Below are 15,976 nucleotides of genomic sequence, written 5' to 3'. Positions count from 1 at the left end.
GTGGGAGCGTTTTTACTTTTATCAGGCTCTCTGGTGGAGTTTCCTCTCGGGCAGGAAGTGGGCTTCCTCTGTTCCCCTGCCCTCCTGTGCGGCCGGTGAGAGCAGGACAGTCCGTAGTCCACTGCACTCATAACAGCAAGGCTCTGGCCATGATATAAAGGGGCAGCCAATCCTGAAAGGTAAGGTCTTCCTTCAACTGGACCCAAGGTCCCAACTCTCTTAACTCAGTTGGAGCAGGTGTGTGTGCGTGTGTGTTGTTATTGAACGTCATGCAATTGCTATTTAAAGATCAATATTCAATCACCATGTAGGTGTCTGAGTAACACAGCAACCCAGGGACTTTGTTTGTCACCAGTTATCCGGTTTACAAGCAGGCCTTTAGCAGAGGCCCTTGATGTAGCTCGGCGCTTCCTCCACGGTTAAAGCCTGGCTCATTTGCCCGCTTCAGAAACACGGCGACATCGGCGCTACGGCACTTCAAAGACGGAGGGAAAAGCGCAATGTGCGAAATCTCCTGTGGATATCTGGCCCCTTTTCCCTGCCGCCTCTCTCTGCCTCGCTTGTTTGCCGCTGCTCGCTTCTGTGCCCTATCATTTGGCATCTCTTTTGTTTCTTTTCTTTTTTTCCTCTCCTCTTTGGGGAAACGTTTTACCGGATTTGGGATCACCAATCTCTTTCTTTACTGGATTAATGCACCTGAGACCCCTTAGACCACTGTCCAAACCTGGCAGAAACCTAATTGTTTCATTAACCTATGCCTACGTGCAGAACATTCTGTATTCTGTATTTTGTTTGCTTGTTTACAGATGTGACCTATGACAGATGCAGAATTCATCCTAGCCAGAAAATATTGCCATGGCTGGAAATATTACAGAAATCTTTTCCTCTTCTTTTACTTTACAAACCTGAACATGATGCACCAGTCTAGACAAGCTAAACTGGTGCAATTTTTAATCAGCCATACATATGATCTGGACTTATCTCATACGGACAAAAGTAACTGACATGTAAATCGGGACAGTGAACAAATTAATTTGAGCTTTTTCCTTTTTTTCTGCAGTATCTGTTTGAGATTGACTGGTCCACTGAACTTGGATAGTTAGGAAGAAAATTTACTTCCGCCTTCACTGGTGTCTTCCAGTGGCTTCATTTTTATTCAGAGTGACGTCCATTCACGTGGAGAAGCAAGAACATGGCTTGCTCCAGGACATGTGTGTCAACTGACATTGTTGTTGTTAGTGAGCTTGTAGACCACCAGACTTCAATAATGATGCATTTATATTCAAAGTGCTGCACTATCAGACATGACTTGACGATAAAATGCAGGGAGGGAAAGGAAAATAACGCTATCAAGAAGTGATTTGTCAATAGTGATGTTTTTTCAAAGCTCCTGGGTCCTCAGTGTCATCTGGGTATTGCACAGTTCTTTGTAATATTAATAATCGCAATGGTATTTAATGGCTTTTATACTCTGGAAAATGACCACTATTTGTCATCAAGAAAAAAAAAATGTTCAAAGAGTGAAGGAAAATGATGATGACTGTGACACATTCACTTTGAATCTGAAGAAATCAATGGACATAATGAAGGCACACAGGCAGGAGGACAGGCTTGCTTCCATAAGGCTGTTGCTGATCATTGCAGCTATCCAATTACTATAATTTAGCTGCTTTCCAAAGTCGTTTCTTCAGCATTTCTCCTCTGACTCACAGCTCTGAACAAGTGTGAAATTTGCTCCTTACTTGCAAAAGATGTAAGACATGGTATTCCTCCAACCTGCATATGGTACGGCCTTACCCAGCAACATTTTTCAGTTTTCAGAAACTTTACTTTACTTCAGAAAGTTTACTTGTTGCCTCAAAAATGGTTTTGATAGAAAATCGAATTATTGTGTTGTATAAAAAAGTCAAAATGAACATGTGCTAAATCGACACATCCGGGTAATGTGATTGGTTGTTAAGATGCTCCTGCATGCATACATTCAAATGGACCCTGGCTGGTCTTGGCTCTCTGCAGGTCCTCTGCAATACCCTCTCCAGCTGTGACCCAGAAACAGCAGCACCTCAACCATGTGCATCTCATTGGGGAAGATAAGCCCACCAAAAATGTACAGAGCAGTGAAGTGATGCAATACGACAGTCGTTCAGAAATAAAATGCAGTCCATAATTATCGAACAAGCTGACACAGGCAGCCATAGGTGAACTTCACGGGTAAATTTTATGTCCTCTCCTTTTTTACCCTACATATGCAACCAGTTGCAAAATGAACAGTGAACACGTCGCCTTGCCGAGTTTGCTTTCTTACCTCCCACAGTTCATCCTGCTGACATCTTTTCCCCAGGTGCACAATGTGCATGCACCTGGCTGCCAGCATGATCCAGAAAGGAAATACGAATGATCAGTACGGATCGGTGCAGCCTTGCAAACCATCTGCAGCCAGTACAATTTATCAGCGCAGACCACTGTTCCATATGCCCGTTGAAGGCGCTTGTGGCGATGGACAGAGGTCAGCATAGGTGCGCATGATTATTTCGTGGGATGTGTCCAGATGGGCCAGCTTTCACTTCCAATTTGCATCAGCAAGCGTTTGGTGCTTTTGGCAGAGGCTAATGGCTCTGCTTCCTGAGGACAGCACATATAACTGTCAAAGTCGCCCAGATGCTTACACTTTTCCTGCTTCTTTTTCTGCTGTGACGTCTATTTTTACAAAGAATCTCCAACCCCTCGACAGGTATGAGTAAGGGACACAAATTAGTATATTAACAATAGATATAAATAAGAATGCTCACTGAGTAAACCAGTGTCACTGTTGATTCTTAATTTCGACACATTTCACATTAACAAACAGACACACATGCACATATGCACAATAGGGGACAGTGATTGATCTGTGTCATTAGGCTCCTCGCGCTCATATATGTGTAACCCAGCGGCTTTCTAATGGACTGTATACCCAGTCATCTGTCTCCATCTCTGGGAGCTGCCACTCACGCCGCTGACGGGGAGCTCACGACGATTTATCACCGCGTGTCAGTAGGCCCTTACGCCATTCGTCTCTGGGAGCAGACTGTTTCTCTGCTCAGTTGCCTGCTTACTGTTTATCTCAGCAAGTGCGGCCGACACTGATCTTTTTTCATCCTGGGCTGTCTGTTGCACAGCACCACTTTTCTTAATTGTTCATTTTTTTTATTTAGTTTTTTTACCCGTGACTATAGGATAACCATATAGCTTGTGTTAATGACTATATGTTGTTCTGCATCCAGATGTTCCCTATAAAGAAGCTGGTGTTCCACAAATCAAGTCGGCGGCAGGTAGACAGAGGCAGCGTCTACCGCCGGCCCCTGCACACTGTGCCCCTGTACCCCCCCGACTACCTTATCCACCCTGAGAGGCTCATTTTTGACTACGTAGAAAAGGAGGTGAAGGTGCGAAATGATGCCCTGTATTGTATGTGCAAAACTGTCTTTATTGTAGGAAAACTGTCTTTAATTGAGTTATCACCTACTTTCAGTTCCTGGGTCACCTGACCTGGGTGTCCTGCTCCCTGAACCCCTCCAGCAGAGATGAACTTCTTCAGCTGCTGGACACAGCCAGAGTGAGTTTTGTTTTGTCCCATTTTGAAAATGTCAGGCATTACTTATGCAAAAAATGCATGAAATATTAATTCTCATTTAGAATCTGACCTTTGACCTTTCTCATGATTCCAATCGCATGTAATAATCCTGTAATAATTTTATAATGAATTAATTCAGCAAAATTGTGCAACGACCAAACGCATGAATGAATGAATCTGTAACTCCTGTGCTTGAGCAGAAACTCAATGAACTCCCACTAAAGACCTGCCCTGAACAGGACTGCATCCTCAGCCTGTCAGCTCGGTGCCTGCTGCTCACCTGGAGGGACAATGAGAAGCTCCTCTTGCGCATCCCAACTCACGAGATTGCTGCTGCCTCCTATCTGCGGGATGATGCACTGCACCTCCTGGTGCTCAAGACTGGTACACCATTAGAACCCAGTTTCCAAAAAGAGAAAACACTGGGACACTCTTTTTGACATGTAAAATGAAGATAGCACTGCATATTTTATTTGGGGGAAGAGAGGACATCTGGTCACCCTAAACTAACTTAGCAGTGCTATGCTAACTCTCCACAACTTACTTATCAACTTAAAGTCAACGTATGCAAATCATTGGACACTAAATATGGCAAACAACTGTTTACTCACCCCAAGATGCATCAGATTTTGAAACGCTACTGTGATTGAACAAACTGAACTGGGGTGGCGGGCATTTTCAGTGCCTAATCCATTTACATTTATATTTACATTTACATTATTTATCAGACGCCCTTATCCTGCGCGACTTACAATCAGTAGTTACAGGGACAGTCCCCCCCTGGAGCAACTTAGGGTTAAGTGTCTTGCTCAGGGACACAATGGTAATAAGTGGGATTTGAACCTGGGTCTTACCCACTAGGCTACTACCACCTTACCCTACCAAATCCGTACCACTTGCCCAATAAGATCGGCATGCACGCACGTGCAACAGTAAGGGTTAGGTTTAAGGGGTACGGCTAGGTTTAGGCTGCTTTTGGAGTAGCATGCACATGCATGTGCGGATTGGTACGGATTGGGTACTGACAGCCATATACACATATATGCCATATTTTTACGACATATTTTGAGTGTCAAAAAATCAATCATGTTGCATTTTAATGTTAAAAGATGATCGGATAAAAATAAAATATACCTAAATTTTTATTTCTTTTCCATAGAGAAAGTCACAAGGAGTTGCAGTGTGAGGATGAAAGAGTCGCATGAGGCTCCAGGTTTAAGTGAATCGTTTAGGCAATTTGACAATATTTGACTAAAAGGAACTCTTTTATCTATAACCCTCCAAACCTGCATATTGGGCCATTTAATATATATTGTTCTGTTCTGTACTGAACTATAGTATAAATCTAACATTTTCTTCGCACAATGCAAGCGGAATTTTAAGGCAAGTTGCAAGTTAAATGTCTGCGACACCCTGTTAACTAAGTCCGATCTAAAACATGTGATGTTGAGGTGAGAGTTCTTTTGTTTCTGTGTATGTTTTAAATATACACTGTTTCCTGCACGTCTGAACTTGGGTCAATCGCCTTCACTCCCTCCCCGTGGCATTATACTATCAAATTTGACCAGTTCTACATTTTCTCACATTTTTCCACATAGGGCGTACTCACCCATCGTTTGGTCTTTTTGCATCTGGGCACATTAAGTAAAGGTTAATATCTATTGTTTTTTCTAATTAATCTTTTCAATCAAATATATGGGGTAATAATAATATTCAACTCTCACAGACTTAATTGTTCTGCAACAATTCTGCTGCACTGTTCAGTGCTAATATCCAAAATGTACAGTTATTCTGCACGTGTAAGTTCAAATATTCTATTAATACCTAATAAGCTACTCAACGTTGCTCTGTGACGCAGGCCTGAACGTTGACATGGTCGTGGCTGGTGGGAGTCTGGAGAGACAACAGTGTGGCATTGAGGCCCGCAGGCAGACCATGAGTAATGCAGACCCTCGACCAGCAGGGGGCACCATGGAGCGGCGCCACACCATCTGCGGCCTGGACTGGAAGTCGTCCCGTCATGAGTCCAAACAGGGTGCTGGGTGTGGGACACAGCAGCAGCAGGGGGTGGGTGGAGCAGGTGGAGGAGCAAGGGCATCAGGTGGAGGCGGGGGAAGTCTGGAGCGCAAGCGAGTGGGCGGAAGCTGGGAGCGCAGACAGACCCGAAAGCCGGGGGGAGGAAGCTGGGAGAAACGACCCATGAGTGGGAGCTGGGACCGTCGGCCAGTTGGGGGAAGCTGGGAGCGGAGACTGGCTGGAGCCAGGGTGGGGGGGAGCTGGGAAAAGAGGTACGGCCCAGGGACAAAGTCCAGTGGAAGCTGGGAGAGGAAACAGACTCCAGGGGGAAGCTGGGAGAGGAGACAAGGATGCACTGGAAGCTGGGAGCGCGGCAAGTCCTACGGGAGCTGGGAGAGGAGGAACCACAATCCGTTAGAACCAACCCCCTGCCCTGATGCCTACTGCAATCTGGTCATCCTGGCTGTGGAGAACAGGGTATGGGCTATCCCAGTGCATGCATCACATTCTAAACCAGGGTTCAGTTTAGGAGGTGAAAGCAGAAGTCTCAGTCAGATGCCCTTTTCAAGTATATTATACTATACTTATTAGAAGTGGCAGAAGTCCACAATTTCAAATTCACATAGTCCAAGCCATTCTCAAACCAGGTAAACACTGTGAAAATCTAAAGCTATTAGTAAAAAGCACCCTTCTAGGAGTTAAAATAATACTGGATTTGATACTCCTCAGAAATGGGAAGTCTGGAGTGAAAGCTTTTTATCCATTTTTGGCAAAGGAGACTAATGAATAAATAAATAAACAAAAGGAAGGTTTGTCAGACCAATAGACTTTCATTGATCAGCATCACCTTGTTTTTATTTGGCCACAGGTCCACAGCATTACCATGGGGCAGGTCAGGTTCACAGACGCTGATAAAAATAGACTGGTGGTCAATGCAATGTTTCCACTGTACAGGGCATCGAACCCGATGTTCAGGGCAGTTCAGGTTTTTCCATGATTCATTATGAAAGGCTGATGGTTTGCCCCACAAGTGATTTGTTTATAGGAGGAAACCAGGGAGTCTATTGCTGGTACAACACCAGTCTTCGGCTTGGTAGTTCTGCCCTTCTTATGGGACCTTAGAGTCTCAGTCTCAGTGTATTATAATAGTCTAGATTATGTAATGTCGTCTCAGGGATCTGTGTTCATTTGTGTATTTGTGTGTGTGTGTGTGTGTGTGTGTAGGCTTACATATGGCATTAATAATGTGATCTCTGTTAATCTGGATGAGTGTTTGTTTACACAGCACCAATGGTTATGCATTAGACTTGGGATTTAGTACACAATGTTTTTTTATTTGAATATTTGTGGGTAATATTTCGGGTAATGTGGCAAGGTGGTGCCTGTGGCAGACTTTTAAAAAAAATCATAATCCTTGCCACTCTGTGCAGGATGCCGCCGAGGAATACTGCGCTCTCATCTGTCAGATGTTTCAGATCATCTACGGCCAGCAGACCATAGAGTGTGTAGACAGGGCGGGCTACCACTACACCATGCCAGACCGCTATTGGCTGCAGAGGAGTGAGTGGCGGCTTCTTCACCACATTTTTTACATCTCTGCTGTTCGCACAATCACAATAATGCACACTGACACCCGCGTCCCAAAATGCTGAGTCACAATTTCAGAGGGTAAAGACACAAACACAGATTACAAATAAACACACTTAAGCGTACAGTGTGTGTAAATGTATCAGTATATAGCACTTACTATTTCAAAAATGGCCATACAAATATACACACATGCAAACATACAACATAATGACCTACAATGACCCACACTATTTATACTCCCTATATCAAGGAGTCTCACACACCATGAAAACCACACAGTGTGTTTGGTGTAGGGTATGTATTAGCGCAATGGTGTGTGCATGCACAGACAAACAGCTTGACACTGATGCAAGTATGTCAACGAACAGCATGTGCAAATAAATATATGTGCACATTTAATCAATACTACACTACATGCCAAATTGTAAAAAATGGCTTTAAGAGAGGAATTTTGACAAATTTGCCAAACAGAGGGCTGCTACAGAGTCTGTCTTAAAGTAGCATTTTGTCCCCAGTGGCAGTGACTAATGTATTTCTAATCTTTCTCTCTCTCTCTCTCCCACTCACTCCCTCACTCTAATGGGTCCCGACATCCCTGCCCATCTCTCTGCTCTGGTTGCCAAGGTGACAGCTGCTTGACAGATATGACATATAGCTACGACACGGACTTCAGCTGCTGTAGCTCCTAGTAAGTGGCAGAGGGGGAAGAGTTTGGGCAGTTTTGGGCAATTCATTTATATAAACATGTCAACTGAAAATTATATTTGTACGGACACACACACAATATAGCTATTACTTTGTACATACTGCACCCATTTTGAATGTGAACACAGGGATTTTAAGTGATTCGGTGCATCAGCGCAGTGTTTTTTCATAGACTACTCAGACGTGTTGAATGAAATAGAAAGAAGTATGTCCCGGCAGTGGTGCCTCCCTGCCAATAGTGGCCATCACTTGTGATACACAGCAGCACTCCAGATACTCCAGATACTTCAGTGCACACAGTGAAATTTGTCCTCTGCATTTAACCATCACTCCTGAGTGAGCAGTGGGCAGCCATGACAGGCGCCCGGGGACCAGTGTGTGGGGACGGTACTTTGCTCAGTGGCACCTTGGCGGATCGAGATTTGAACCGGCAACCTTCTGATTATGGGGCCTCTTCCTTAATTGCTAGGCCACCACTGCCCAGACCTAATGAGGATTAGTTGTCTTCTTTTGGGATATCACAACCCGTATTTCCATTGTGGTGCCGGCTATCCTCACCTGTCTCTTATTTTCTGCTTTGACCTTTATATTTAATTCAGTTCTAGGTTGCCCTTTATATTTAATTCAATTCTCAGGCCTGTGGTCTGTGAAAAACTGACCTATGTGGGCCATGTTTTTTAAAGGCTGCAGCCTTGCAAAGTTGTAAATTGAGATTTTAGCCTAAAGATTATTACATGGTTTCCAGCTTTCACTTTTGCATCATGAAATGAAGCCACTTAAAATTCAAAGCCATGTTCTGAAAAATTCAACACAATTATTCATGGGATTGTTTGGCCTCCTTATGAAATGAATGATGCATTGTCAGCCACATTTGAAGGACCCTCCCAATTGGGACAGCCTACATCATATCCACTCTTCATTAGCATCCCCTGGAGGATATACCCTTAGAATTCATACCTTTTGTGTTTTATAACCTTTATCCCTGTAAACAACCTTAAAATTACTCCAGGATGAAATGGGGATCTTCTGAAGAAGGATCCTGTGTCACCCCTTAGCTAAGATGGGGGTTCCTGCACTATATGAAGAACTGTGTTCTGCTCCCTGTTTCCACAGTGATGGATCTCAGGACACGTTTGAGCCGTACTACAGTGAGAACCACAGTGAGAGTTCATCCCTGTCCCTGCAGGGCTCCTACCGTAGCCTGGCGTCCTACCACAGCGACCCAGAGCCCAGCAGTGCCAGTCTGCAGCTCATGCAGGAGTACATGATCACTGTGAGAGACATTAAGCTGTACAAAGGATCAGACACCTAGAACTAGCAGTGATGTAATCAAATTCTGATGTAATGATACTTTATTTTATTGATATGTTTATGGGGTGCATCCGGAAAGTATTCACAGCGCATCACTTTTTCCACATTTTGTTATGTTACAGCCTTTTTCCAATCAAAAGGGATTAAATACATTTTCAGCAGTCAGCATAGGTTTCAAGTCATCAAGTGAAGTGAAGGTGAAAGCACAGCATGATTGTCACTTGTGATACACAGCAGCACAGCACACGGTGCACACAGTGAAATTTGTCCTCTGCATTTGACCCATCACCCAGAGTGAGAAGTGGGCAGCCATGACAGGCGCCCAGGGAGTAGTGTGTGGGGACAGTGCTTTGCTCAGTGGCACCTTGGCTTTCGGAATTTGAACCGGCCACATTCTGATTACGAGTGTATTTCCTTGTGTGCTAGGTCACCACTGCCCCAGAGTATTAAAGTATAAATTAAATGTTACTGAACTAACCCTCCCAAGTTTTTTTATTTTAAAATCAACTGTTAAATTAATACAGAAAACAGACTTTCAAAACATTTGATTGTTCAGTAAACAACTGAAAATTATCATTTGTTGCAGCATTAGGAGGGCATATTTACTTTTATAATAAAAGTTATTTTAATCAAAAATATCTTAACAGGTCATGTTACATTTTAACATATTGCCTCTTATTTGATAGCAGTTTCACAAATCTTGCATCCATTGAACTTAGTTTTTGTAGAATTTCTGCTTAAATTTCTCTCCAGGATATCAGAATAGCCTCCCAGGGCTGCTGTTTGATGTGAACTGCCTCCAATCCTCATAGATCTTTATCTTGAGGATGCTCCAGAGGTTCTCAATAGGACTGAGGTCAGCGGAGGACGGTGGCCACATCATGTGTTTCTCTCCTTTCATGTCCAGCTAATGATGCAGAGGTATTCCTTGCAGCATGAGATAGTGCATGGTGGTCTAGTGGTTAGGATTCGGCACTCTCACAACCGTGGCCCAGGTTCGATTCCCGGTCAGGGAAGGGGCAGTGGTGAGAGTGCCGATGACATATCACTTTGCGGGGGGTCCTGCACCCCCTGGAGGCAGAGCGGTGTGGCAGTGGACGTGACAACCAACCATCAAACATTCCATTCATCTGGATCATCCAGGGTTGCACAGCACTCATCTGTTTGAAAATGAATCTTTATGTAATTCTGGGTGCACTGCAGCCGTTTTAGCTTGTGAGTATTGGTAAGGAGTGGCTCAACAGAAGGTTTATGCATAACTTGCAAGCCTTGACGTTTGTGGGACTCCAGAGGAACCAGCAGTTTCAAATATCTCTTTGTGGCTCTGTAATGGCATTTTAGCAGCTGCTCTCTTTGTCTGATGTATTTGTCTTGCAGAAACCTTCGTCATTGTGCCTTTATCTGCACAAATCCCTGTGTGCTCTGGATCAGCCACAAATCTCTTAATAGTATGATGAGTTTTTGTGAAACACCTAAGATTTTCATATCTTGTCCAAGGCATTCAACTATCTTGCTTTTTAGCAGCATAGAGATCCTTTTTCTGTCATTGCTTGAACATGGTGGTCTGTTTCATAATGTGGTACATCCTTCTTCAGTAGTTTTTCCTTTAATTGGGCTCACCTGGCAAACTAATTCCAAATTTTATTTAAAGAGCCCTGAGACCCAACACCATCCATGATTTTTATTGTGAAATACAAAGTATTTAATCTTTGACCCTCAAATACAATTTGATTAAGAATTTGGAACCTGGTGTATCAGACACTTACCAATTTGCAACTAGGGTTCAACTAGGATTCATCTATATATTCATGCCTGTTTGAATCTCCTTCCAGTTCTGATACATGATCACTGTTGGAGAAAGATTCTGGTTAATATGCATCTCAATAATATCTCAAATTGTGTTTTATTGATTTGTGATAATGCCCAAAGTCATGCGGTCAGCCTGTCATATTATATTTACAGAACAATTTCATGTAGGATTTATAATAAAAACAATATTACTATTATAATAAAATACATTAATATAGTTATAATTGATTAAATAAGAGTTTTTAATAAAGATTGCACAGTATGCTTTTTGTAATGTTCTATTTCTGTCTGTTGTTTAGCTGCGGAACCGCCTCACTCCACAGGAGATCCAGCACTTTGCTCTGCTGCTGAGGGAGTATCGAATGGGATCCCCCATCGGCGAGTTTTGCGCTGAGCTCCTTCAGCTTTACGGAGAATCCAGGAAGTTCCTGCTGCTTGGTGAGCCCAAGCATGATGATGTGTGGGCATTCAGTAGCTGCAGGTCTAAACATCTTATTTAAAATTAAAAAGCCCTTGCTTCTTAATACACTTGAAGAAAATTAGCAATGAATAAAAATGAGTCTGTAACATCATGGCATACTGGCATGGATATCTGTCGGGTCCCCGCCATGATTCAGTGGTGGATTCACCTCATGAGCCTCATTTTGAATGTCACACTAGAGGCGAGGGGTCTGCACACTCCCCCACACTCGCACATACAGATACTCTCACGCCTGTCTGCACTGTCAATCTGCAGTCAAGTGATGACTTCAGTTTCCCTGGCTTTTACAAAATGAGTCGCTACGTCTGCTCTGACACAATTTGCAGGCTCACTCTACCCTGGAAGGGGGTCCCTCTCTGTATCACTCCTTCCCAAGGTTTCCTCCTTTCTTTTTTCTCATTCTCATTGTTACTGTCTGCTTTATGGAGATTGAAGAATTGTGCAGGGCACAAATGACAGAGAGAGTAGGGACCAATGAATGAAATACTGAATTATTCATTCTCCTTGCATGTCTTTACATAATTGTAAATCCTTGTTCATTTTCATACCTTTTCACTGGACCTTCAAAAAGAGGAACTAACATAAAGTGGAAGTAATTGTAATTTTTTTGCAAAAGAGTTGCAACAACAATATAATATCTGGTTTGTTCTAAACTTCACCTGCAGCTCCTTGTGCAATTCCTCCTGTGGATCAAGTCTCAAAAAATATTTAAAGTTATGCTTCAGGGCTAGTTGAGGCAGCAGTGTCACAGTGCTACATACACCACAGGCTACAAGGGCTAATATTATTATATTAGCCTGTAAATGTGATAAAATCACAATGCCAACTGATTGTGCCACTATTTTACAACTCAGTAACCACTCAATCCACAGGAATTTCATGGGTGCCACACCCCACCGGAGAACACTGGCTGCATGGCAGCCCACCACAAAATATTTAAAACAAGTTCTTTAATAGTCTTTACAAACGAAGGTCACAGAATATTCTTGGGCAGATTCGGGCCTATGCAGTAAGTTAATACAAAATCTGTTACATGTTTTATGCCACGACATTTTATGAATTAACTATGAACTATTGCTCAAAAGTCAATTTTGGTTTGGTTCAAAGCCAAGCTGAATATGTATGTGCAAGAACCTTTGATTTTGAAATTCTGAATAAGTAAATATCACTTTACTGTACTGTACCTGTCCCCAGGAATGCGACCTTTCATTCCAGACAAGGACGTGGGAGTCTTCGAGAGCTTCCTGGAGGGCATTGGCATCCGAGAGGGCGGGATCTTGACTGACAGTTTTGGCCGGATCAAAAAGAGCATGAGCAGCACCTCAGCAACCGCAGTGCGTGGATATGACAACTGGTCCCTACCCTCCGGCTCTCAGGACTTCAACCGCAGGATCACTGACATAACGCATGACATTGAAGCGTTGGGCTTTGAGGAGGGAAATGGAGATATTGAGGAGGAAGACTACTACCTATGAGAGATGTACAGTGGTTTAAACACTAGTATAGTATGTTAGTATACGTGTGTGTGTGTGTGTCTGTGTGTGTAGCTGTGTGTTCTTGCCAGTTGCCCGCCTGTTTAATTGAGTCAAAACAGTGTGAAGTAATTTGCTCATCTATCCTTAAAAGCAGGTTTAATAAGATAGTTTCCCCCAAGCCTCCAGTGTCTACAAAATGACACTGTTGATGTTAAATTGTCTCATCAACTGATTTGCATCCAATTTGCATGCACGTCCATGCATACAGTGCTCAGCACTGATGGTTACCTAATGAGGAAATGAGAGAGGTGAGTAAAAGAGAGAGAAAGGAAGATAAAAGGGGGAAGTTAAGAACAGTTAAATACAATATAGGCCTGCATGTAAACTATAATCTAGGGAGGATACAGAATACGTGTCTGCCATGTTTCTGGGAAAAATAATCTTTGTGTGTGTGTGTGTGTGTGTGTATGTGTGTGTGTGTGTGTGTGCTTGTGTCTGTGTCTGTGTATATTCTGTGACACAATCCCTCATAGCACTATGACCTTCCCAGAATGCATTGCTTCCCACCCCTCCAGTCTCAACCACACTGACAAGGCACATAGATTGCTGCACATGCCCTAGGCATCAGCAGCGGGCACCTCCAACCCAGGGACAGTGCTCTTCTTATGCAATCGAGGAGAGGAGAGAACTGGAGAGGATGCAATGCACATTATCTCCCATGTTTTCTACACAAAAGCCTAATTACAATGTGATGGTTATTCTTATTGACTGATAAGAATAACTACATGATGCATTCAATGCCACAATACTATGGTATAAGCGATAGGAAGCATAGAGGCATTTGCCAAATGATTTCAGGCTAATAACATCAGAACATATAACAGACATGGTGAATCTTCATAGGCAGATGATGCATTCATAAATGTTATTTTGAAAGGTCACTTTGTTTCTTTTGTGTATGGACTGCATAAAGGATGTGTACAACTGTGTAATTACAATTATTACAGGATGTGTATAGTTCTTTTGTTGTAAAGTGACACATTTCAGAGAGGTCTTCCTAAACAAATGTTGTTTTGCTAATAAACCAATGTTCATTTGCTAATAAAAAAAAACTACAATTCATAATTTTTATGTTTAAATATAGATGAAGGAGTAATATATTTAAATAGAGGTACAAAAAGAAGCTAAACAAAGACAATGGAAGGGATGTTGTAAAAAGCAAATAAGAGCAACTTACGAGTTCAAAAAAAGGAAAGTTATGACTCCATGAATGTAGACCGACTATTATTAGATCAGTGGCATGCCTTGTGCAACAGTCAACAGAATAATTCAATAACGTCTGAGCGAGATGTTAAGATTGTTTTTTCCAAGAATACCCATCTGGGGTTGATAAGGGAGTATAATGGGTAGATGTTTCCTCTGCATCTTAATGCTGGGTGACACATTTGTTATATGACCCTTTAAGGTTAGCACAAATTTGATTTACAGCTACGTTCTGTTATTTGTCATTATGCATTTACATTTGTGGCATTTATCAAACGCCCTTATCCAGAGTGACTTAGTAGTTACAGGGACAGTCCCCCTGGAGCAACTTAGGGTTAAGTGTCTTGCTCAGAGACCCAAATGGTAGTAGGTGGGATTTGGACCTGTGTCTTCGGGTTCATAGATGAATTTGTTACCCACTAGGCTACCTTAGACCACCCTCATGTTGGCGTTACAGCCTTGGATCCAAAGATTTCTGGGAGAGGGTGCAACTTTCTTGAATGTAAACAAACTTGGTAGGCTTGGGAGCAGGATTCCACCAAACATCACTGTGTTAAATAAGAATTTTGTCTGGCTGTGACGTGCAAAATGGAACCAGAGGATCATGCCATATACAGCATAGCACTGAACCAAAACATTCTGAGGAGTATATAATAACTGAAATGTAAGCTGTATTTTTTTCTACATGGAAAATACCAGTCAAGAATCTGGACACACCTCCTCTGTGGCGTTTAGGACGCTTTCACACCTACAGGCTTTAGTGCGCTCAACTTCATTTCCCCCCTGGGTGCAGTTCGTTTTGTCGGGTGTGAATACAGTCATCATACTCAACTGTGCATCAAAACAACTGCACTGAGACCCACAAATCAAATCATGAAATCATGGTGCAGTCCGCCTTGTGAGAACGTGTACCGGTTCAAAACAGGACCAAATGCTTTCACATGATTTGAGAACAGTGAATTATGGGTAAATTTTCATTTTCACAGTTTTTTCACAGCTCCATATGATTAATGCATGCCACCTCCTGTGTCGTCTTGCTTTTGGGCAACTCTAGTGCATCAGCATATTGTTTTGAAACTGTAACTGTGCCACATTTTCAAAATGCATGTCCCTCCAATTCCAAGCAAATATAGTCCACAAAAGCAGATCTGGTTCCTGTGTCCCTGTGTGAAAGGAATTTGAACCAAGAGGAAAGTGATACAATGTTCAAACCTCACTGACCGATTCTAACCAAAGCAGAACTATGGTGTGAAAGCACCCTAAGATGGAGCCATTTTGAAGGATTTTTGTCAGCTCATTTACCCTCTATATAGAGAACATGTAATACAGTGAAGTGATCACATGTGATACAGAGCAGCACAGCACACAATGCACACAGTGAAATTTGTCCTCTGCATTTAACCCATCACCCTGAGTGAGCAGTGGGCAGCCATGACAGGCGCCCGGGGAGCAGTGTGTGGGGACGGTGCTTTGCTCAGTGGCACCTCAGTGGCACCTCGGCGGACCGGGATTCGAACCGGCAACCTTCTGATTACAGGGCCGCTTCCTTAACCACTAGGCCACCACTGCCCCTGGAAACACGACAAAAAATGCCCCTGGAAACATGACAATAAAGCTCACTTGTACTTAATCTCTGGTATTTCACCACAAGCAAAAGCCTCAAATGTTAATCTTTTTGCAAGGGGCATTAATTGTGATTAATTCATTAGAAAA

General features: G+C 42.9%; 1 protein-coding gene across 1 annotated transcript; it reads left to right on the top strand.

Moving 5' to 3' along the window:
- The first annotated feature begins 92 nt into the window (after positions 1-92).
- ccm2l (CCM2 like scaffold protein) lies at positions 93-14,120 on the top strand. The gene is made up of 10 exons (XM_028993978.1): positions 93-179; positions 3,264-3,425; positions 3,512-3,595; positions 3,814-3,997; positions 5,472-6,106; positions 7,060-7,189; positions 7,844-7,907; positions 9,038-9,197; positions 11,344-11,482; positions 12,720-14,120. Exons 2-10 carry the CDS (start codon positions 3,264-3,266, stop codon positions 12,998-13,000), a joined length of 1,839 nt encoding a protein of 612 aa, XP_028849811.1. The 5' UTR covers positions 93-179; the 3' UTR covers positions 13,001-14,120.
- Positions 14,121-15,976: the final 1,856 nt, after the last annotated feature.

This window comes from Denticeps clupeoides, chromosome 10 (genome assembly GCF_900700375.1).
Source record: "Denticeps clupeoides chromosome 10, fDenClu1.1, whole genome shotgun sequence".
Lineage (NCBI taxonomy): Eukaryota > Metazoa > Chordata > Actinopteri > Clupeiformes > Denticipitidae > Denticeps > Denticeps clupeoides.
This window is presented reverse-complemented; position numbering and strand designations above follow the sequence as displayed.

Excerpts from the sequence above, each read along its gene's own strand:
- ccm2l (XM_028993978.1), top strand. The coding sequence starts at position 3,264 with ATGTTCCCTATAAAGAAGCTGGTGTTCCACAAATCAAGTCGGCGGCAG. Across the intron at positions 7,190-7,843 it reads CCGCTATTGGCTGCAGAGGA|GTGACAGCTGCTTGACAGAT; the intron begins GTGAGTGGCGGC and ends CTGGTTGCCAAG. Across the intron at positions 9,198-11,343 it reads TGCAGGAGTACATGATCACT|CTGCGGAACCGCCTCACTCC; the intron begins GTGAGAGACATT and ends TCTGTTGTTTAG.